The 22,500-nt window shown below is 46.5% G+C and overlaps 1 protein-coding gene across 1 annotated transcript in view; it reads right to left on the bottom strand.

Annotated features, from left to right (window-relative positions):
* LOC115171874 (serine/threonine-protein kinase LMTK1) overlaps positions 1–16,457 on the bottom strand; it is a gene marked incomplete at its 5' end in the record, with an annotated part of 83,915 nt that extends 67,458 nt beyond the window's left edge. The window contains 1 exon segment of the mRNA XM_029729056.1: positions 16,016–16,457. Within this exon segment, the coding sequence (XP_029584916.1) occupies positions 16,016–16,184 (169 nt within the window).
* Between the last annotated feature and the right edge of the window lie 6,043 nt (positions 16,458–22,500).

Below are 22,500 nucleotides of genomic sequence, written 5' to 3'. Positions count from 1 at the left end.
GACAACCAGAGGGAGACATGGGGAGAGACAGGCTGTACAGGACAGACAACCAGAGGGAGGACATGGGGAGAGACAGGCTGTACAGGACAGAAAACCAGAGGGAGACATGGAGAGAGACAGGCTAGAACAGGACAGACAACCACAGGGAGACATGGGGAGACAGGCTGTACAGGACAGACAACCAGAGGGAGACATGGGGAGAGACAGGCTGTACTGGACAGACAACCAGAGGGAGACATGGGGAGAGACAGGCTGTAGAACAGGACAGACAACCAGAGGGAGAAATGCGGAGAGACAGTTGCTGTACAGGACAGACAACCAGAGGGAGACATGGAGAGAGACAGGCTGTACAGGACAGACAACCAGAGGGAGACATGGGGAGAGACAGGCTGTACAGGACAGACAACCAGAGGGAGACATGGAGAGAGACAGGCTGTACAGGACAGACAACCAGAGGGAGACATGGGGAGAGACAGTCTGTAGAACAGGACAGACAACCAGAGGGAGACATGGGGAGAGACAGGCTGTACAGGACAGACAACCAGAGGGAGACATGGGGAGAGACAGGCTGTAGAACAGACAGACAACCAGAGGGAGACATGGGGAGAGACAGGCTGTAGAACAGGACAGACAACCAGAGGGAGACATGGAGAGAGACAGGCTGTAGAACAGGACAGACAACCAGAGGGAGACATGGGGAGAGACAGGCCTGTAGAACAGGAACGCCAACCAGATGGAGCACATGGGGAAGAGACAGGCTGTACAGGACAGACACCAGAGGGAGACATGGGGATAGACAGGCTGTAGAACAGGACAGACAACCAGAGGGAGACATGGGGAGAGACAGGCTTGTACAGGACAGACAACCAGAGGGAGACATGGGGAGAGACAGGCTGTACAAGGACAGACAACCAGAGGAGACATGGGGAGAGACAGGCTGTAGAACAGGACAGACAACCAGAGGGAGACCTGGAGAGAGACAGGCTGTACAGGACAGACAAACCAGAGGGAGACATGGGGAGAGACAGGCTGTAGAACAGGACAGACAACCAGAGGGGAAGACCATGGGGAGAGACAGGCTGTACAGGACAGACAACCAGAGGGAGACATGGGGAGAGACAGGCTGTACAGGACAGACAACCAGAGGGAGACTGGAGAGAGACAGGCTGTAGAACAGGACAGACAACCAGAGGGAGACATGGGGAGAGACAGGCTGTACAGGACAGACAACCAGAGGGAGACATGGGGAGAAGAGAACAGGCTGTACAGGACAGACAACCAGAGGGAGACATGGGAGGAGACAGGCTGTACAGGACAGACAACCAGAGGGAGGACATGGGGAGAGACAGTCTGTAGAACAGGACAGACAACCCGGAGGGAGACATGGAGAGAGACAGGCTGTACAGGACAGACAACCAGAGGGAGACATGGAGAGAGACAGGCTGTAGAAGAGGACAGACAACCAGAGGGAGACATGGGGAGAGACAGGCTGTAGAACAGGACAGACAACCAGAGGGAGACATGGGGAGAGACAGGCTGTACAGGACAGAAACCAGAGGGAGGACATGGGGAGAGACAGGCTGTAGAACAGGTACAGACAACACACACACAGCGGTAGGGCCTGAGGTAAACAGGGCAACGCTGGCCTTTAAGAGAACCTCTGGGGGTGGGTAACATAACACACTGAGACCAGAACAGCTAGATAACAGACCAAAACAACAAGCAACATCTTCTTCTTCTTTAGTGGAAAGATGAAGTACATCCACTATTTACTCTGTGATTGAAAGGCACCAAAAAGGTGTTTTGTCTGTCACAGAATTCCAATAAGTGAATCATGTTCTATTTGACAATATGATAAAAGGGTGAACGATGCTAGCAGTTGGTCTCTCACTACTTAGTGTTGAGCTGTCTGTCTAGCTACCTCATAACCTGAGACTATGATGGGCTGCTCATTTGACCTTAATTGTGTCCCAAATGACACCCTGTTCTCTTCATAGGGAATATGGTGCCGTTTTAGCCTCTGTCTCTGAACACAAGCAAGCACCAGGACAGTCCATAATATGAGGACGGGGGGAAGGGGGTGACCCAGTTGTCCGCATGTGTGTGTGTGTGTGTGTGTGTGTGTGTGTGTGGTGTATGTGGTGTGTGTGTGTGTGTGTGTGTGTGTGTGGTGTGTGTGTGTGTGTGTGTGCATGCGGTGTATGTCATCGTCTGGGGACGCAGGAGGGGGAGTGACACAGACCCGATCTCCTCATCTTTCCACATTAAATGGCTGCTCAGAGAAAGTGCTGTCTTATACTGCATCCAATAGCAGGGCCCAGGCCCATAGGCTATGTAAGGCATTATGGTGCCATTTAGGATGCAGCTTAGAGGAAAATATCTGTCCTCTTCCTGACCACCATTTCCTAGAAGGATCCATACTGACAGAAACCTTATGGTAGAGACCAAGAGGGGAGAGAGGGAGAGAGAGAGAGGAGAGACGGAGAGGAGAGACGGAGGGAGAGGAGAGACGGAGGAGGGAGAGGAGAGGAGAGGAGGGAGAGGAGAGACGGAGAGGAGAGAGACGGAGAGGAGAGGAGAGGGAGACGGAGAGGGAGAGAGAGAGGAGAGACGGAGAGGAGAGACAGAGAGGAGAGGAGAGACAGAGACGGAGAGGAGAGACAGAGAGGAGAGACCGGAGAGAGGCGAGACGGAGAGAAGAGACAGAGGAGAGACAGAGGAGAGGAGAAAACAGAGAGGAGAGACAGAGAGGAAGGGACAAGAGAGGAGAGACAGAGGATCGAGGAGAAACAGAGAGGAGAGACAGAGAGGAGAGACAGAGAGGAGAGACAGAGAGGAGAGACAGAGAGAAGAGACAGAGAGGAGAGGAGAGCGAGAGGATGCGAGAGGAGAGAGAGAGGAGAGGAGAGACGGAGAGGAGAGGAGAGCCAGAGAGGAGAGACAGGAGGAGAGGAGAAAGAGAGGAGCGACAGAGAGGAGAGACAGAGGAGGGAGGCGGGAGATGAGATGAGAAGAGAGAGAGAGAGAGAGAGAGAGAGGAGAGAGAGGAGTGGAGGGGACAGCAAGAGGAGAGGAGAAGAGAAGAGGGGGGAGAGGAGAGGAGAGATCAAGAGGAGAGGGTGGGAGAGACAGAGAGGAGAAGAGACAGTGGTTGTGGCTGAACAGCCCCATGTTCAGGAGGAAGCTGAGACAGTCGTCTGTGTATATAACTGTTCCTTCCCAATTGGAAACATGTATGTCACTGATAAGAGAGAAGTGTGTGTGTGTGTGTGTGTGTGTGTGTGTGTGTGTGTGTGTGTGTGTTGTGGTTGTGTGTGTGTGTGTGTGTGTGTGTGTGGTTGTGTGTGTGTGTGTGTGTGTGTGTGGCGTGTGCGTGTACAAACACAAAAACAGAATCTTATAGACTGTAACACACTCACTATGACACATACTGTGTACTGTGGTGATATATGGTCTCACTGTGGTGATCTCACTGTGGTGAAATCTAGTCTCTATTTTCCTACTGTGGTGATATCTGGTCTATATTTCATACTGTGATGATATCTAGTCTATTTCATACTGTGGTGAAATCTAGTCTGTTTCATACTGTGGTGATATTCTAGTCTCTATTCATACTGTGGTGATATCTAGTCTATTTCAGACTGTGGTGATATCTAGTCTCTATTTTCATACTGTGGTGATATCTAGTCTCTATTTTCATACTGTGGTGATTATCTATGTCTCTTTTCATACTGTGGTGATATCTAGTCTATTTCAAAGACTGTGGTGATATCTAGTCTATTTCGACGTGGTTGATATAGGTCTCTATTTCATACTGTGTGATATCTAGTCTATTTCAGACTGTGGTGATATCTAGTCTCTATTTCAGACTGTGGCGATATCTAGTCTCTATTTCAGACTGTGGTGATATCTAGTCTATTTCATCCTGTGGTGATACTAAGTCCTATTTCAGACTGTGGTGATATCTAGTCTCTATTTCATACTGTGGTGATATCTAGTATATTTCAGACGTGGTGATTTCAAGTCTATTTCAGTCGTGGTGATATCTAGTCTCTATTCTTACTGTGGTGATATCTAGTCTATTTCATCTGTGGTGGATCTAGTATATTTCACTACTGTGGTGATACTCTAGTCTCTATTTCATACGTGGGTTATATCTAGTCTCTATTTCATACTGTGGTGATATCTAGTATATTTCATACTGTGGTGATATCTAGTATATTTCAGTCGTGGTGATATCTAGTATATTTCATACTGTGGTGATATCTAGTCTATTTCAGACTGTGTTGATATCTAGTCTATTTCATACTGTGGTGGATATCTAGTATATTTCATACTGTGGTGATATCTAGTATATTTCCATACTGTGGTGATATCTAGTATATTTCAGTCTGTGGTGATATCTAGTAATTTCAGACTGTGGTGATTTCAAGTCTATTTCATACTGTGGTGATATCTATGTCTCTATTTCATTACTGTGGTGATATCTAGTCTCTATTTCATACTGTGGTGGCTATCTAGTATATTTCAGACTGTGGTTGATTTCAAGTCTATTTCATACCTGGGTGATATCTAGTCTCTATTTCCAGATCACACAGGTCAAGAGTATGAAACAGAGACTTAGGGCATGTCCCAAAGTGATCCTATATAGTGCATTACTTTTGACCAGGGTTCCTATGGGTAGTGCCCTATCAATGGGAATAGGGTTCTATTTTGGGATGCACCCATAACTATCCAGGGTCAGTCCTATGCCCTTAAGGGGTAAGGGATATATTTGGAATGCTCTGGTGGTAAGTCATTGACTGACTGTAACAGATCAATGTTAATTGTGTTCTCAATAAGGCTAAGCTGTTAGCTTGACTTCTTAATCCTACAACCCACACCACACAAATACAAATAAATGGACGCACAAGTACAAACGCACACACACACACACACGCACACGCACACGCACGCGCGCACACACACACACACCACCACACACACACACACACACACACACACACACACACACACTACTCTTCCTACCTTTCCCGCAGGCTTTTTAGGAACACAATGTGCTACACATATGACGAGATGACACTGTTAGGGGTTAAACCTGACATTACCTCTTGTTATATAACACTGTTAGGGGTTAAACCTGACATTACCTACTGTTATATGACACTGTTAGGGGTTAAACCTGACATTACCTACTGTTATATAACACTGTTAGGGGTTAAACCTGACATTACCTCTTGTTATATAACACTGTTAGGGGTTAAACCTGACATTACCTACTGTTATATAACACTGTTAGGGGTTAAACCTGACATTACCTCTTGTTATAACACTGTTAGGGGTTAAACCTGACATTACCTACTGTTATATAACACTGTTAGGGGTTAAACCTGACATTACCTCTTGTTATATAACACTGTTAGGGGGGTTAAACCTGACATTACCTCTTGTATAACACTGTTAGGGGGGTTAAACCTGACATTACCTCCTGTTATATAACACTGTTAGGGGTTAAACCTGACATTACCTCCTGTTATAAACACTGTTAGGGGTTAAACCTGACATTACCTCCTGTATATAACACTGTTAGGGGGGTTAAACCTGACATTACCTCCTGTTATATAACACTGTTAGGGGTTAAACCTGACATTACCTCCTGTTATATAACACTGTTAGGGGTTAAACCTGACATTACCTCTTGTTAATAACACTGTTAGGGGTTAAACCTGACATTACCTACTGTTATATAACACTGTTAGGGGTTAAACCTGAAGTTACCTACTGTTTATAACACTGTTAGGGGTTAAACCTGACGTTACCTACTGTTATATAACACTGTTAGGGGTTAAACCTGACATTACCTCTTGTTATATAACACTGTTAGGGGTTAAAGCTGACATTACCTACTGTTATAAACACTGTTAGGGGGTTTAAAGCTGACATTACCTACTGTTATACCACTGTTAGGGGTTAAACCTGACATTACCTACTGTTATATAACACTGTTAGGGGTTAAACCTGACATTACCTGCTGTTATATAACACTGTTAGGGGGTTTAAAGCTGACATTACCTACTGTTATATACCACTGTTAGGGGTTAAACCTGACATTACCTACTGTTATATACCACTGTTAGGGGTTAAACCTGACATTACCTACTGTTATATAACACTGTTAGGGGTTAAACCTGACATTACCTATTGTTATATAACACTGTTAGGGGGTTTAAAGCTGACATTGCCTACTGTTATATTAAACAATACATTTAAAAAAGGCAGTATTTCTGGTGCAGGTTCAGCCGATTAGCGCTAGCTAACGCTACTTAGCAAACAATATACTGGAGCTTGCGACATACAGGACCATGGAGAGTGAAGGTGAACTCTACTCTACCTGGCTGCATGACTCAGCACCAGAGACAGCTCTCACTGAGCTCAGTGTATAGAGGGAGACAGAGAGACAGCTCTCACTGAGCTCAGTGTATAGAGGGAGACAGAGAGACAACTCTCACTGAGCTCAGTGTAGAGAGGGAGACAGGGAGAGAGAGTGACAGAGAGAGATAGAGAGAGACAGAGAGAGAGATTGTAGCTCTGGTCTGTGTCCCAAACCCTATTCCTTATATGTGACCCGATTCAGGAAACTAGGCGTATGTCGCAAGTCACGACTTCACAGGAGAGCCGTTGAAAGTAAGTATAGAAGGCAGAAATGCCTTCTATAGTGCACTACTTTCAGGCCCTGGGGTCCTGGTATAATGTAGTGCACTACTTTCAGGCCCTGGGGTCCTGGTATAATGTAGTGCACTACTTTCAGGCCCTGGGGTCCTGGTATAATGTAGTGCACTACTTTCAGGCCCTGGGGTCCTGGTATAATGTAGTGCACTACTTTCAGGCCCTGGGGTAATGGTATAATGTAGTGCACTACTTTCAGGCCCTGGGGTCCTGGTATAATGTAGTGCACTACTTTCAGGCCCTGGGGTAATGGTACAATGTAGTGCACTACTTTCAGGCCCTGGGGTCCTGGTATAATGTAGTGCACTACTTTCAGGCCCTGGGGTCCTGGTACAATGTAGTGCACTATAAGACGAACAGAGTTCCATTTGGAATGCAGCCATGGAGGGACTGTCCTTCAGCCCTTCCTGCTGACAGGGGAAACAAGAGGTGACACTAGTGTGACAGTCATGGAGAACAACACACACACACACAACATGCTAGTCTGTGTTCCTCCTCCCCTGTACTGTATGTCAGTGTTGTTTTTGTTGTGTCAGGCTCTTTGGAAGGTATGAAGTCATCACCTCTCTCTGTGATGTGGGTGAAGTGAACATGGCTTGGTGAAGGTATGAAGTCATCACCATCTCTCTCTGTGATGTGGGTGAGGTGAACATGGCTTGGTGAAGGTATGAAGTCATCACCATCTCTCTCTGTGATGTGGGTGAAGTGAACATGGCTTGGTGAAGGTATGAAGTCATCACCATCTCTCTCTGTGATGTGGGTGAGGTGAACATGGCTTGGTGAAGGTATGAAGTCATCACCATCTCTCTCTGTGATGTGGGTGAAGTGAACATGGCTTGGTGAAGGTATGAAGTCATCACCATCTCTCTCTGTGATGTGGGTGAGGTGAACATGGCTGGTGGTGAAGGTATGAAGTCATCACCATCTCTCTCTGTGATGTGGGTGAAGTGAACATGGCTTGGTGAAGGTATGAAGTCATCACCATCTCTCTGTGATGTGGGTGAGGTGAACATGGCTTGGTGAAGGTATGAAGTCATCACCATCTCTCTCTGTGATGTGGGTGAAGTGAACATGGCTTGGTGAAGGTATGAAGTCATCACCATCTCTCTGTGATGTGGGTGAGGTGAACATGGCTTGGTGAAGGTATGAAGTCATCACCATCTCTCTCTGTGATGTGGGTGAGGTGAACATGGCTTGGTGAAGGTATGAAGTCATCACCATCTCTCTCTGTGATGTGGGTGAAGTGAACATGGCTTGGTGAAGGTATGAAGTCATCACCATCTCTCTCTGTGATGTGGGTGAGGTGAACATGGCTTGGTGAAGGTATGAAGTCATCACCATCTCTCTCTGTGATGTGGGTGAGGTGAACATGGCTTGGTGAAGGTATGAAGTCATCACCATCTCTCTCTGTGATGGGTGAGGTGAACATGGCTTGGTGAAGGTATGAAGTCATCACCATCTCTCTCTGTGATGTGGTGAAGTGAACATGGCTTGGTGAAGGTATGAAGTCATCACCATCTCTCTCTGTGATGTGGGTGAGGTGAACATGGCTTGGTGAAGGTATGAAGTCATCACCATCTCTCTCTGTGATGTGGGTGAGGTGAACATGGCTTGGTGAAGGTATGAAGTCATCACCATCTCTCTCTGTGATGTGGGTGAGGTGAACATGGCTTGGTGAAGGTATGAAGTCATCACCATCTCTCTCTGTGATGTGGGTGAGGTGAACATGGCTTGGTGAAGGTATGAAGTCATCACCATCTCTCTCTGTGATGTGGGTGAGGTGAACATGGCTTGGTGAAGGTATGAAGTCATCACCATCTCTCTCTGTGATGTGGGTGAAGTGAACATGGCTTGGTGAAGGTATGAAGTCATCACCATCTCTCTCTGTGATGTGGGTGAGGTGAACATGGCTTGGTGAAGGTATGAAGTCATCACCATCTCTCTCTGTGATGTGGGTGAAGTGAACATGGCTTGGTGAAGGTATGAAGTCATCACCATCTCTCTCAGTGATGTGGGTGAGGTGAACATGGCTTGGTGAAGGTATGAAGTCATCACCATCTCTCTCTGTGATGTGGGTGAAGTGAACATGGCTTGGTGAAGGTATGAAGTCATCACCATCTCTCTCTGTGATGTGGGTGAGGTGAACATGGCTTGGTGAAGGTATGAAGTCATCACCATCTCTCTGTGATGTGGGTGACGTGAACATGGCTTGGTGAAGGTATGAAGTCATCACCATCTCTCTCTGTGATGTGGGTGAGGTGAACAGCCCATACAGTATTTAACACATCAGCAGAGTGTGGTTTATTTCCTGTTATTGCAGCTGTGCTCTGACACCTGGGGGGGTGAAGGCTGCTTGCCTGCATCTCACACCATCCCAGGAGGAGAAGGGGTACAGGAGGATGGAGAGAGAGGAGGAGGAAAGGAGGACAGTAGGAGGATAGAGGGGTGGGTCTCGGGCCGTATGCTTGACACCCTGATCTATACAGAGTGAAACTGGATGGTACTGTCTGAACTTCTAGACTTCTCCCTGTCAGTTAACACTACCACCGCTTCCCTTTATTGTGGCAATTGTGCTCGAATCAATGCAATATTAGCCATTTTCAAAGCAACATACTGAAACAAACGGAACTACGCAAGAGATGTTGTTGTGGGCTGAACGCATAGGACTAGGATTCGGTACTGCAATAGAATCCTACGACTCAGTCGGCACTCTACACAGACCTGTGCGGCATAGCCAATCAGAGTTGCAGTATGCCTATATGCAAATAGACCATTGCCATATACGGATCTGTGTCCTTTACGTTGAAATGGACTGTGTTTACAGTTGTGGTTGTGAGTAGATGCGCTTGTTTTGAGATCAAAGCGAGAGCTGCATGTAGCCACTTATGCACATTCTGTTCATATCCTTTACTAGTTAGTGAGTTATTAACCCAGTTATAGATCATTAGTCAGCAATAGGGGAGTGATTGATAGTTAGTGAGTTATTAACCCAGTTATAGATCATTAGTCAGCAATAGGGGAGTGATTGATAGTTAGTGAGTTATTAACCTAGTTATAGATCATTAGTCAGCAGTAGGGAGTGATTGATAGTTAGTGAGTTATTAACCTAGTTATAGATCATTAGTCAGCAGTAGGGGAGTGATTGATAGTTAGTGAGTTATTAACCCAGTTATAGATCATTAGTCAGCAGTAGGAGGGATGCTTCCTACAAGAGCACAAAACGTGCACATTTATAGACATATTTAAAATGCCAGTCAGGTAAAGAGTTTGTTTCTGTCTTAAAGGGGCAGTGTTGTATTTGAGACAGGCTTGAATAAGCGAAGTAGCCAATAGGCAGAGAGTAGCATAATTTGTCTGATTCTCTGTAATAATGGTATGGGAATAATAACACATTTTATTTTGTTAAGTGGCTTCTTGAATCAAACAAACACAACACTTTTCAGTCACCTCCTTGTCTGAAAGACAAATGGATAAACAGGTTAATGTCAAGCTCTGCATGATTTTTTCAAAATGTAGGCCAACATTGAACACCACACATTGGCTGCTACTGTAGGCTGAATGATAGAACAGCTATTTCCATGTTAAAATGTTATGGGATGCATTTTCTCCATTGTTTTTGATGGTAGGCCACTCTGGTAGGCCTACATTATGATCAAATAGCTTGGCCACTATTAAAACTGTAACTTCAAGCGGGTACAGCCTCAGTGGTCACAGTAAATGCGTGCTGGAAATTGCACAGAATTTTCACAATGTTCAAGTTTGCACTCAGCAGACCTGAAATTTGTTCAGTGTCGAAACAAATTAGAGGGAACATTGGCTGTGACTCTTCTGACCTCTGTTGACCTCGGAAGCTACTCACATTCCAAAAACATAGTTAGTTTATAAAGCTCACCATCTCCACAGCAATAAAAGTCCTTCCTAAGAGTTTATAAAGCTCACCCTCTCCAAAGCAATAAAGTCCTTCCTAAGAGTTTATAAAGCTCACCCTCTCCAAAGCAATAAAAGTCCTTCCTAAGAGTTTATAAAGCTCACCCTCTCCAAAGCAATAAAAGTCCTTCCTAAGAGTTTATAAAGCTCACCCTCTCCACAGCAATAAAATGCCAATGGACCAATTTGATTAGAGGGAAAGCCCAGAGCGATCCTCAGTTAACCACCGTGAACAAGGACGCATCCCAAATGCACCCTATTCCCAACATACTGCACTATATGCTCTAGTGAAAAGTAGTGCACTATATAGGGAAAAGGGTGCCATTTGGAATGCAACCCCAAGTATTTTCACCCATGATTTCCCAGGCAAGATCGAGACGGGAGTGTCTTTTCACCTCAAATTACACAATCACATTACTGTGGTGGGGTTACATAATCATGTCCAGCACTAGGACACAACCAGAGTCCCAGGTAAGGCTGAGGACAGAACCAGAGACAGAACCAGAACCAGAGTCCCAGGCAAGGCTGAGGACAGTACCAGAGACAGAGCCAGAACCAGAACCAGAGTCCCAGGCAAGGCTGAGGACAGAACCAGAGCCAGAACCAGAACCAGAGTCCCAGGCAAGGCTGAGGACAGAACCAGAGCCAGAGACAGAACCAGAACCAGAGTCCCAGGCAAGGCTGAGGACAGAACCAGAGCCAGAACCAGAACCAGAGTCTCAGGTCAGGCTGAGGACAGAACCAGAGCCAGAACCAGAGTCCCAGGCAAGGCTGAGGACAGAACCAGAGCCAGAACCAGAACCAGAGTCCCAGGCAAGGCTGAGGACAGAACCAGAGACAGAACCAGAACCAGAGTCCCAGGCAAGGCTGAGGACAGTACCAGAGCCAGAACCAGAACCAGAGTCCCAGGCAAGGCTGAGGACAGAACCAAAGCCAGAACCAGAACCAGAGTCTCAGATCAGGCTGAGGACAGAACCAGAGCCAGAACCAGAACCAGAGTCCCAGGCAAGGCTGAGGACAGTACCAGAGCCAGAACCAGAACCAGAGTCCCAGGCAAGGCTGAGGACAGTGCCAGAACCAGAGTCTTAGGCCAGGCTGAGGACAGAACCAGAACCAGAGTCTCAGGTCAGGCTGAGGACAGAACCAGAGCCAGAACCAGAACCAGAGTCCCAGGCCAGGCCAGGCTGAGGCCAGAACCAGAGTCCCAGGCCAGGCCAGGCTGAGGCCAGAACCAGAGCCAGGCCAGGCTGAGGCCAGAACCAGAGTCCCAGGCCAGGCTGAGGACAGAACCAGAATCCCAGGCCAGACTAAGCCAGAACCAGAGTCCAGGCCAGGCTGAGGCCAGAACCAGAGCCAGGCCAGGTTGAGGCCAGAGCCAGATTCCCAGGCCAGGCCAGGCTGAGGTTAGAACCAGAGTCCCAGGCCAGGCTGAGGCCAGAACCAGAGTCCCAGGCCAGGCTGAGGACAGAACCAGAATCCCAGGCCAGACTAAGCCAGAACCAGATTCCCAGGCCAGGCTGAGGTTAGAACCAGAGCCAGGCCAGGTTGAGGCCAGCCACTGGACAGCATGAAAGACAGCAGACCTGGGTTGAAATTAGGGCTGTCCCCGAGAAGAAAAATGTTGGTCGACCAAGATTGGTCGAAATCGATTGATCTACATTTTAAACGTGTATTTTTCCAAAACAAACAAGCAAATCAACTACATTCACTGAGCTTGTCTGATGGTTTAAGCACACTGTTTGATTACATAATTAAGACACACAAATGACTAGAGGAATTCCGACCACAATTGATTTGATTGTGCCGGGCCTGGCTCAGACTTGCTGCGCTTTGTAAAAAGATAGTGAGTGACTGTGTGACTAGCACCCACTGTCTCTCTCTCTCCCTGCTGCAGCGACCACCACAGAACATCAACAGTGTTAATCACGCTGTCCATGTTGCTGAAGCTGCAACATAATTATAGCCATTTCTGACTGAAAAGTTCTCTTACCGAAATCCCTCATTCCCTATTCCCTCAACCCTTGCTCTCTCTATTATGACAATAGGGCATGACCTATAGCATATCATAATCATGTCAATAAATTGGTTATAAACTCAGATAACCGTAACAGCAAAATGGATTCAGAGGACGTGACAACCCAAAACAGGGGAATGTTTACTGGTTGTTCAGGAGGGAAAGGGGAAGTCAGATCTGTAGAAGATGTTTGACTTAGTTGTGAAAACTACTGGAGATCCAGATAAAGGGGGTAAGGTGCAAGTGCCAAACAGGTGCTGTTAGATTACAATAAACTATTTCTGACCAATATAACCATGTACCATTTCAGTAGAACATGTCTTAGAGTGATGGACTGTGCCATCCCCACGCCCTAAATATGCATTAGTCCACTTAGACAGGCGCAAATCGAAAGGTGTCTTGTACACCATGATAATATGGGGGTTACTCTACCTCCCAAATATCACTATTGACCGGTGCAACATGGGGTACTGAAACCCCATATCACTAGTGACAGGTACAGCGAAGGGTACTGAAACCCCATATCACTAGTGACAGGTACAACGCGGGGTACTGAAACCCCCATATCATAGTGACAGGTACAGCGTAGGGTACTGAAACCCCATATCACTAGTGACAGGTACAGAGTAGGGTACTGAACCACCATATCACTAGTGACAGGTACAACATAGGGTACTGAAACCCCATATCACTAGTGACAGGTACAGAGTAGGGTACTGAAACCCCCATATCACTAGTGACAGGTACAGAGTAGGGTACTGAAACCCCCATATCACTAGTGACAGGTACAGCATGGGGTACTGAAACCCCCATATCACTAGTGACAGGTACAGAGTAGGGTACTGAAACCGCCATATCACTAGTGACAGGTACAGAGTAGGGTACTGAACCCCCATATCACTAGTGACAGGTACAGCATAGGGTACTGAAACCACCATATCACTAGTGACAGGTACAACATAGGGTACTGAAACCCCCATCACTAGTGACAGGTACAGAGTAGGGTACTGAAACCCCATATCACTAGTGACAGGTACAGCGTGGGGTACTGAAACCCCATATCACTAGTGACAGGTACAGAGTAGGGTACTGAAACCCCCATATCACTAGTGACAGGTACAGCATAGGGTACTGAAACCCCCATATCACTAGTGACAGGTACAGCATAGGGTACTGAAACCCCCATATCACTAGTGACAGGTACATGGGGTACTGAAACCGCCATATCACTAGTGACAGGTACAGAGTAGGGTACTGAAACCCCCATATCACTAGTGACAGGTACAGCATAGGGTACTGAAACCCCATATCACTAGTGACAGGTACAGCATAGGGTACTGAAACCCCCATATCACTAGTGACAGGTACAGAGTAGGGTACTGAAACCCCCATATCACTAGTGACAGGTACAGCATGGGGTACTGAAACCCCCATATCACTAGTGACAGGTACAGAGTAGGGTACTGAAACCCCCATATCACTAGTGACAGGTACAGAGTAGGGTACTGAAACCCCATATCACTAGTGACAGGTACAGCGTGGGGTACTGAAACCCCATATCACTAGTGACAGGTACAGAGTAGGGTACTGAAACCCCCATATCACTAGTGACAGGTACAGCATAGGGTACTGAAACCCCCATATCACTAGTGACAGGTACAGCATGGGGTACTGAAACCCCCATATCACTAGTGACAGGTACAGAGTAGGGTACTGAAACCGCCATATCACTAGTGACAGGTACAGAGTAGGGTACTGAACCCCCTATCACTAGTGACAGGTACAGCATAGGGTACTGAAACCCCCATATCACTAGTGACAGGTACAGCATAGGGTACTGAAACCCCCATATCACTAGTGACGGTACAGCATAGGGTACTGAAACCCCCATATCACTAGTGACAGGTCTGGGAAAATAGAAAAAGAGAGATCCTGTATGCAGCGACCAGAGTGGGCTGTAGGAGGCTGGTCCTCAGGGCTACCTCATTTATATGCTGAGCACACACAGCCTAGTGCAGGGACACTCAATGCTGTTTAAACACACACACACACACACAACACACCGCGCGCGCACGCACACACACGTGAGCACACACACACATACACACACACAAACACACAAAACCGCAGAGACAACCTCAATCCTGTTTACTCTACCTCCCAATCATTTATTCTGCTCTAATTCAACTCTTCACTGAGGCTGTCTGCACACACTCCCCTTCCTTAAATGTGGAAGACACATTTCAGTTGAATGCACTCAGTTGTACAACTGACTATGTACCCAATTTCCCTTCCTCCCCCCTCTCCCCCTACTCTCTCTCCTTTCTCCCCTCTCTCCCCTACTCTCTCTCCTTCCTCCCCTCTCTCCCCTCCTCTCCCTCTCTACTCTCTCCTCACACCCCTCTCCCTCACACCTCTCTTCCTCCCCTCTCAAACTCTCCCCCAACACAGCAGCACCTGAGTGCTCCTGCCCATCATGCTGGCTCTAGTAGCCAGAGTCCATGTGGCTCTGCCCTGTCCAGTTGCCCTGAGCTCTGGGTAAACACTGCAAACGGGCAGACTACTGTAGTTTCAACAACAAGCCATAGAGCCAGAGTCAGGGAGGGAGGTCTCCAGTGAACTGAAGTAGGTTTGAGCTGGGCTAAGCTGGGCTGACACACAAGCATACACACGCAAACGCACACAAACACACACAAACACACATGCAGGGGTCTGCATGCTAGGTTGGCTCTGAGCTGCCTTTCTCCACTGCGGATCAGACTGAGAGAGCAGGCAATAGCGTGGTAGTGAAACACACACACACACACACACACACACACACACACACACAACACACACACACACACACACACCACACACACACACACACACACACACACACACACACACACTGCCCTTCATCCCAGCTTCCTCAGCATTCCTCTAAAATAACAACATGCCACCCTCCCTCGGGTTGCCATGGAAACTGCTCCAAGAGGCAAAAAAAGGGGTGCTGCTGGAGGTCTGACTACAGAAAGGGAGAAGAAGACTGGCCAAATATCAACACACACAGACTCACACACACACAACCAGGCTATAAAGGCTGCCAACAGCACACTGTCTACTGTATATCGATCTAGCTGCTGTTGTTGACAGATGAACATCCATATCCTTCACATGGAGCTGAAGGACCAGGAGCAGAGTTTAAACACACAATGATTCAACATATAGAGGGACCTGATGATGATGGTGACGAAGAAGAATATTATGTTTCAAATGCAATACTGGCAATACACATTCTGACACAGACATTAGATGAAACACACATGAAAAACACACATTAAATGTCCGTTTGAGATCGACACGTACCTGAGTCAAAATGGGAACTGAAGGCAAAACTGGGATTAAAGAACGCTGAAGACATAACCGTCACAGAGAGAGCCACGGACATCCTCCCCCCTTCTTCAGGCTTGAGACGGCAGCAGACAGGGTTTACCAAAATACAACATGGAAATAGATCAGGTTGACTAAAGCACATTTAGCCGAAGGATTGTATGCTAGTCAAATTAAACGCAGCATTTTAGGCTATTTCTCATTGACACCCTTGAGACGCAGTGCGCGCATCCTTCACATCGGATCAATAAACATATGTTGGCAAACATTCCCGTCGGTATTTGTTTTTGAATTTGATACCGCAGGCATTCACTTGACTGACGGATGATTAAAAACGATAGATTGGCATCTCCCGTCCCACGCTTTTCTTCTCCGTCATCCAACCAGTTTGGTGATGATGAGCCAGAAAATAGAACACCGCTGCTTTATCGACGTGATTCCGTTATTTAGACTACATCGTTTTCGGTTTTGTCTCTGACTGTACAAATACCTTGGCATTCGCCCAGTGGCAATCTTACTGTCCAAGTCAAGTTATGCTCTTCCTCTGTCTTTAGAGTAGATCAATGCAACATGGTGGAATAGGCTGCACAGAGTTATCCAGAATCCCGCTATATTCCCTAGGAGATATTCAATACTCATTGCACTATCGGAGCGTCACTTTAGCTGGCGACAGGGGAAGCGCCATCTTGCTTAAGGTGTCCTGTCCTAGTTTATCCTAACTGGAATCTCGCTGACTCGTTTGTGAATATGGCATCTGCACCGTGATGAAGGGAAAGATGAGGAGGCGAGAAAAGAGGGGTAGGGAGGTCTGTGTCTCAGAATAGTAATACAACACGTGAACAGGTGGTGAATTGGAATAAGACCGTTATTTCAACCAGTGCAGGACAGGTGCATGTCTGTGTGCGTGATTTAGCTTGCCTGGTACTATGGGATCAATCAATGCAATAGTCCCAAAAGTGCAAACACGACCATGCTCAGTGCAAATCAAGGGCACCTCCATATACCTTTGATATATGACCATGGTCTGGTCTAATCTCTGGTGGACACCCAGTAACATAAAGTAGATTAGATGAGTGTATTACACACATTCATAGGCTTGCAGATGTAATCACAGGTTACAGTGAAATTATTATCCTCCGAGACTGTATGGTACATAGACTGTATGGTAACATAGACTGCATGGTACATAGACTCTATGGTACATATACTGTATGGTAACATAGACTGTATGGTAACATAGACTGTATGGTACATAGGCTGTATGGTAACATAGACTGTATGGTAACAGAATGTATGGTACATAAACTGTATGGTAACATTGCCTGTATGGTACATAGACTGTATGGTAACATAGACTGTATGGTAACATAGACTGTATGGTACATAGGCTGTATGGTAACATAGACTGTATGGTAACATAGACTGTATGGTACATAGACTGTATGGTAACATAGACTGTATGGTACATAGACTGTATGGTAACATAGACTGTATGGTAACATAGACTGTATGGTACATAGACTGTATGGTACGTAGACTGTATGGTACGTAGACTGTATGGCACATAGACTGTATAGTAACATAGACTGTATGGTACATAGACTGTATCATAACATAGACTGTATGGTTCCTCCCTCTGAGCCTGGTTCCTCTCTAGGTTCCTTCCTCTGAGCCTGCTTCCTCTCTAGGTTCCTTCCTCTGAGCCGGGTCCTCTCTAGGTTCCTTCCTCTGAGCCTCGTTCCTCTCTAGGTTCCTTCCTCTGAGCCTGTCCTCTCTAGGTTCCTCCCTCTGAGCCTGGTTCCTCTCTACCTCTCTAGGTTCCTCTCTCTGAGCCTGCTTCCTCTCTAGGTTCCTCCCTCTGAGCCTGGTTCCTCTCTAGGTTCCTCTCTAGGTTCCTCCCTCTGAGCCTGGTTCCTCTCTACCTCTCTAGGTTCCTCTCTCTGAGCCTGCTTCCTCTCTAGGTTCCTCCCTCTGAGCCTGCTTCCTCTCTAGGTTCCTCCCTCTGAGCCTGGTTCCTCTCTAGGTTCCTCTTTCTTAGCCTGCTTCCTCTCTAGGTTCCTCCCCTGACCCTGGTTCCTCTATAGGTTCCTCTCTAGGTTCCTCCCTCTGACCCTGGTTTCTCTAGGTTCCTCTCTAGGTTCCTCCCTCTGAGCCTGGTTCCTCTCTAGGTTCCTCCCTCTGAGCCTGCTTCCTCTCTAGGTTCCTCCCTCTGACCCTGGTTCCTCTCTAGGTTCCTCCCTCTGAGCCTGCTTCCTCTCTAGGTTTCCCTCTGAGCCTGGTTCCTCTCTAGGTTCCTCCCTCTGAGCCTGTTCTCTAGGTTCCTCCCTCTGAGCCTGGTTCCTCTCTAGGTTCCTCTTTCTTAGCCTGCTTCCTCTCTAGGTTCCTCCTCTGAGCTTGGTTCCTCTCTAGGTTCCTCTCTCTGAGCCTGCTTCCTCTCTAGGTTCCTTCCTCTGAGCCTGGTTCCTCTCTAGGTTCCTCTCTAGGTTCCTCCCTCTGAGCCTGGTTCCTCTCTAGGTTCCTCCCTCTGAGCCTGGTTCCTCTCTAGGTTCCTCTCTAGGTTCCTCCCTCTGAGCCTGGTTCCTCTCTAGGTTCCTCCCTCTGAGCTTGTTTCCTCTCTAGGTTCCTTCCTCTGAGCCTGCTTCCTCTCTAGGTTCCTCCCTCTGAGCCTGGTTCCTCTCTAGGTTCCTTCCTCTGAGCCTGCTTCCTCTCTAGGTCCATCTCTAGGTTCCTTCCTGCTGAGCCTGGTTCCTCTCTAGGTTCCTCTCTCTGAGCCTGCTTCCTCTCTAGGTTCCTTCCTCTGAGCCTGCTTCCTCTCTAGGTCCATCTCTAGGTTCCTTCCTGCTGAGCCTGGTTCCTCTCTAGGTTCCTCTCTCTGAGCCTGCTTCCTCTCTAGGTTCCTCTCTCTGAGCCTGCTTCCTCTCTAGGTTCCTCCCTCTGAGCCTGGTTCCTCTCTAGGTTCCTCCCTCTGAGCCTGGTTCCTCTCTAGGTTCCTCCCTCTGAGCCTGGTTCCTCTCTAGGTTCTTTCCCAAGTTCCTTCCTTCTGGGGAGGTTTTCCTGCCCAATGTGCTTCTGCTTGTTCTATGGGGTTTTAGTCTGGGTATCTGTAAAGCACTTTGTGACAGCTTCTGATGTAAAAAGGTCTTCAGGAAATATGTTTGATTGATTGATCTAATGTTCAGTACATCAAGTTAGATGACATTTGTATTCAGTATAGTCTCCTCAGCTAGTAATAAATCATTGGGGGGTGTTTATATTTGTTTCTGTTACACGCAGTGTGTAATGAAATGTGTTTTTTGCAAAACCCAACTCCCCCTGAGACACCCGCAGGGAGTGGAATCACGGCCAGGGTCGCCATTGTACTGCGCCCATTGAGCAATTTGTTTTAAGTGCTTTGTTCAAGGACACAGCGACAGATTTCCCCCCACCTTGTCGGCTCTAGTATTCAAACCAGCAATATGATGTAGATACAGAAAGTAAACAGCGTAGTCAGTCAGTTCTCACAACAACTAAGAGCGTTGAAGCGCAAAGCTCAACCTCTCCGCTCTTTTGATGGCCTGGCTACCACGCTGTAGACAGTGTGAAGCGTACCCGTGCACATGCGCAGATACTTTGTGTTACTGTGTGAGAGTGAAGTGTTGCATCTCGCCCATCTCAATATCTCCGGTGCTGCTCGTGGCAACATCATTTTGCTGAGTCTACCTTTAATTAAGATGGGGAAACTATTCCTTTTAAAATATTTTTGGCAAAAAACATTGAACATCTAATAGTCAAATCATAGAGTAAAAGCAGGTGAGCTGGTTCTTGGTCATTTTTCTGGTGATATTTGGTGTAAAACTGAGCAGGTTGAGCAGAACGTCAACCTTGTTACCCAGAGATAGATAGGATGGAAATGTTTCAACAATGAAACATTTTTTGTGAAGCATTTAATTGCCACTCCATTTTGCACACAACAAGCTTCCACTCTCCCTGTCAGAAGGGGATTCATGGCTTATTTAAGAAGAAATCATCAACTCTGTTACTTTATTTGACACTTAATAGGCATTTGTTATAGTAAATTCTTTATTTAACCTCTTGAAATGGGAAAACACGTTGTTTATGAAGGCGAATATGTGCTATTTATGACAAAATCTAAGTTATTTTGGACCAAGTTACACTTTTTAATAGGCACCGTTTGTTGGAATGACCCACATCCTAAACTGAGGAAGCATCCAGGTATTTTGGACTATAACACCGGCCTTTATTTTACCTTAGGATGCAGCAATCACTCAATCACTGGTCACTTTAATACATGGATCACTAGTCACTTTAATAATTCCACTTTATATAATGTTTACATATCCTACATTACTCATCTCATATGTATATACTGTATTCTATACCATCTACCGCTCATCCATATATTTATATGTACATATTCTTATTACATCCCTTTACATTTGTGTGTATAAGGTAGTTGTTGGTGAATGTTAGATGACTTGTTAGATATTACTGCACTGTCGGAACTAGAAGCACAAGCATTTCGCTACACTCACATTAGCATCTGCTAACCATGGGATTTGATTTGATTTGAATGCAAGGCCAATGTTGAGTGTTTGAAGCTGTCATTAGATTTTTTAAAGTGGTCTCTGTTATTAACATTAGATGTTGACGTCAGCATCATTTTCAGCATAAGTGAGAACTATGACCTTGTAAGATTCAACTCAATATTTGGAAGGTGTTCTGAATGTTTTGTACACTCAGTGTAGCGCGGCGTCATGCTACAGTGTTTCACATTCTGCATCAGTGATCAGAATAGAAGTTGCAGTTCTGTCAACGTCCACCAGAGGAGGCCAAAGGACCACTAATAATTACTCAGCATATACCTGCTTCACAGCAGGCACAGTTTGGCGCTTGTCAGACCACTGGTTTCAGTCCCACCTAGTCTCGCGGAGCCATCCTTCCGTCCCACCGCAGAAAAACCTGATGGTTTCATGTCTACTATCTCTAGTTATCAGAGTCATTCACCAGGGACGTGTTCTAGTTCTGACACTGAGTTACAGGCAGTGATGTGTTGTTCTCTTTTTTATTTGTATTTTTATTTCCCCTTTATTTAACCAGGTAGGCTAGTTGAGAACAAGTTCTCATTTACAATTGCGACCTGGCCAAGATAAAGCACAACAGTTTGACACATACAACAACACAGAGTTACACATGGAATAAACAACATACAGTCAATAATACAGTAGAACAAGAAAACAAAAAAAGTCTATATGCAGTGAGTGCAAATGAGGTAAGATAAGGGAGTTAAGGCAATAAATAGGCCATGGTGACGAAGTAATTACAATATAGCAATTAAACACTGGAATGGTAGATGTGCAGAGATGAATGTGCAAGTAGAGATACTGGGGTGCAAAGGAGCAAGATAAATAAATAAATACAGTATGGGGATGAGGTATGGGGATGAGGTAGATTGGATGGGCTATTTACAGATGAGCTATGTACAGGTGCAGTGATCTGTGAGCTGCTCTGATAGCTGGTGCTTAAAGCTAGTGAGGGAGATATGAGTCTCCAGCTTCAGTGACTTTTGCAGTTCGTTCCAGTCATTGGCAGCAGATAACTGGAAGGAAAGGCGAACAAAGGAGGAATTGGCTTTGGGGGTGACCAGTGAGATATACATGCTGGAGCGCGTGCTACGGATGGGTGCTGCTATGGTGACCAGTGAGCTGAGATAAGGCGGGGCTTTACCTAGCAGAGACTTGTAGATGACCTGGAGCCAGTGGGTTTGGCGACGAGTATGAAGCGAGGGCCAGCAAACGAGAGCGTACAGGTCGCAGTGGTGGGTAGTATACGGTGCTTTGGTGACAAAACGGATGGCACTGTGATAGACTGCATCCAATTTGTTGAGTAGAGTGTTGGAGGCTATTTTATAAATGACATCGCCGAAGTCGAGGATCGGTAGGATGGTCAGTTTTACGAGGGTATGTTTGGCAGCATAAGTGAAGGATGCTTTGTTGCGAAATAGGAAGCCGATTCTAGATTTAATTTTGGATTGGAGATGCTTGATGTGAGTTTGGAAGGAGAGTTTACAGTCTAACCGACACTAGGTATTTGTAGTTGTCCACATATTCTAAGTCCGAACCATCCAGAGTAGTGATGTTGGACATGCGGGCAGTGATCGGTTGAAGAGCATGCATTTAGTTTTACTTGCATTTAAGAGCAGTTGGAGGCCACGGAAGGAGAGTTGTATGGCATTGAAACTCTTCTGGAGGTTAGTTAACACAGAGTCCAAAGAAGGGCCAGAAGTATACAGAATGGTGTGTCTGCATAGAGGTGAATCAGAGAATCACCAGCAGCAAGAGCGACATCATTGATGTATACAGAGAAGAGAGTGCCTGAGAATTGAACCCTGTGGCCCCCCATAGAGACTGCCAGAGGTCCGGACAACAGGCCCTCTGATTTGACACACTGAACTATATCAGAGA

This window comes from Salmo trutta, chromosome 32 (assembly GCF_901001165.1).
Source record: "Salmo trutta chromosome 32, fSalTru1.1, whole genome shotgun sequence".
NCBI classification, from domain to species: Eukaryota; Metazoa; Chordata; class Actinopteri; order Salmoniformes; family Salmonidae; genus Salmo; species Salmo trutta.
Note: the sequence above shows the minus strand (reverse complement) of the source record. Positions and strands in the feature narration are given on the sequence as shown.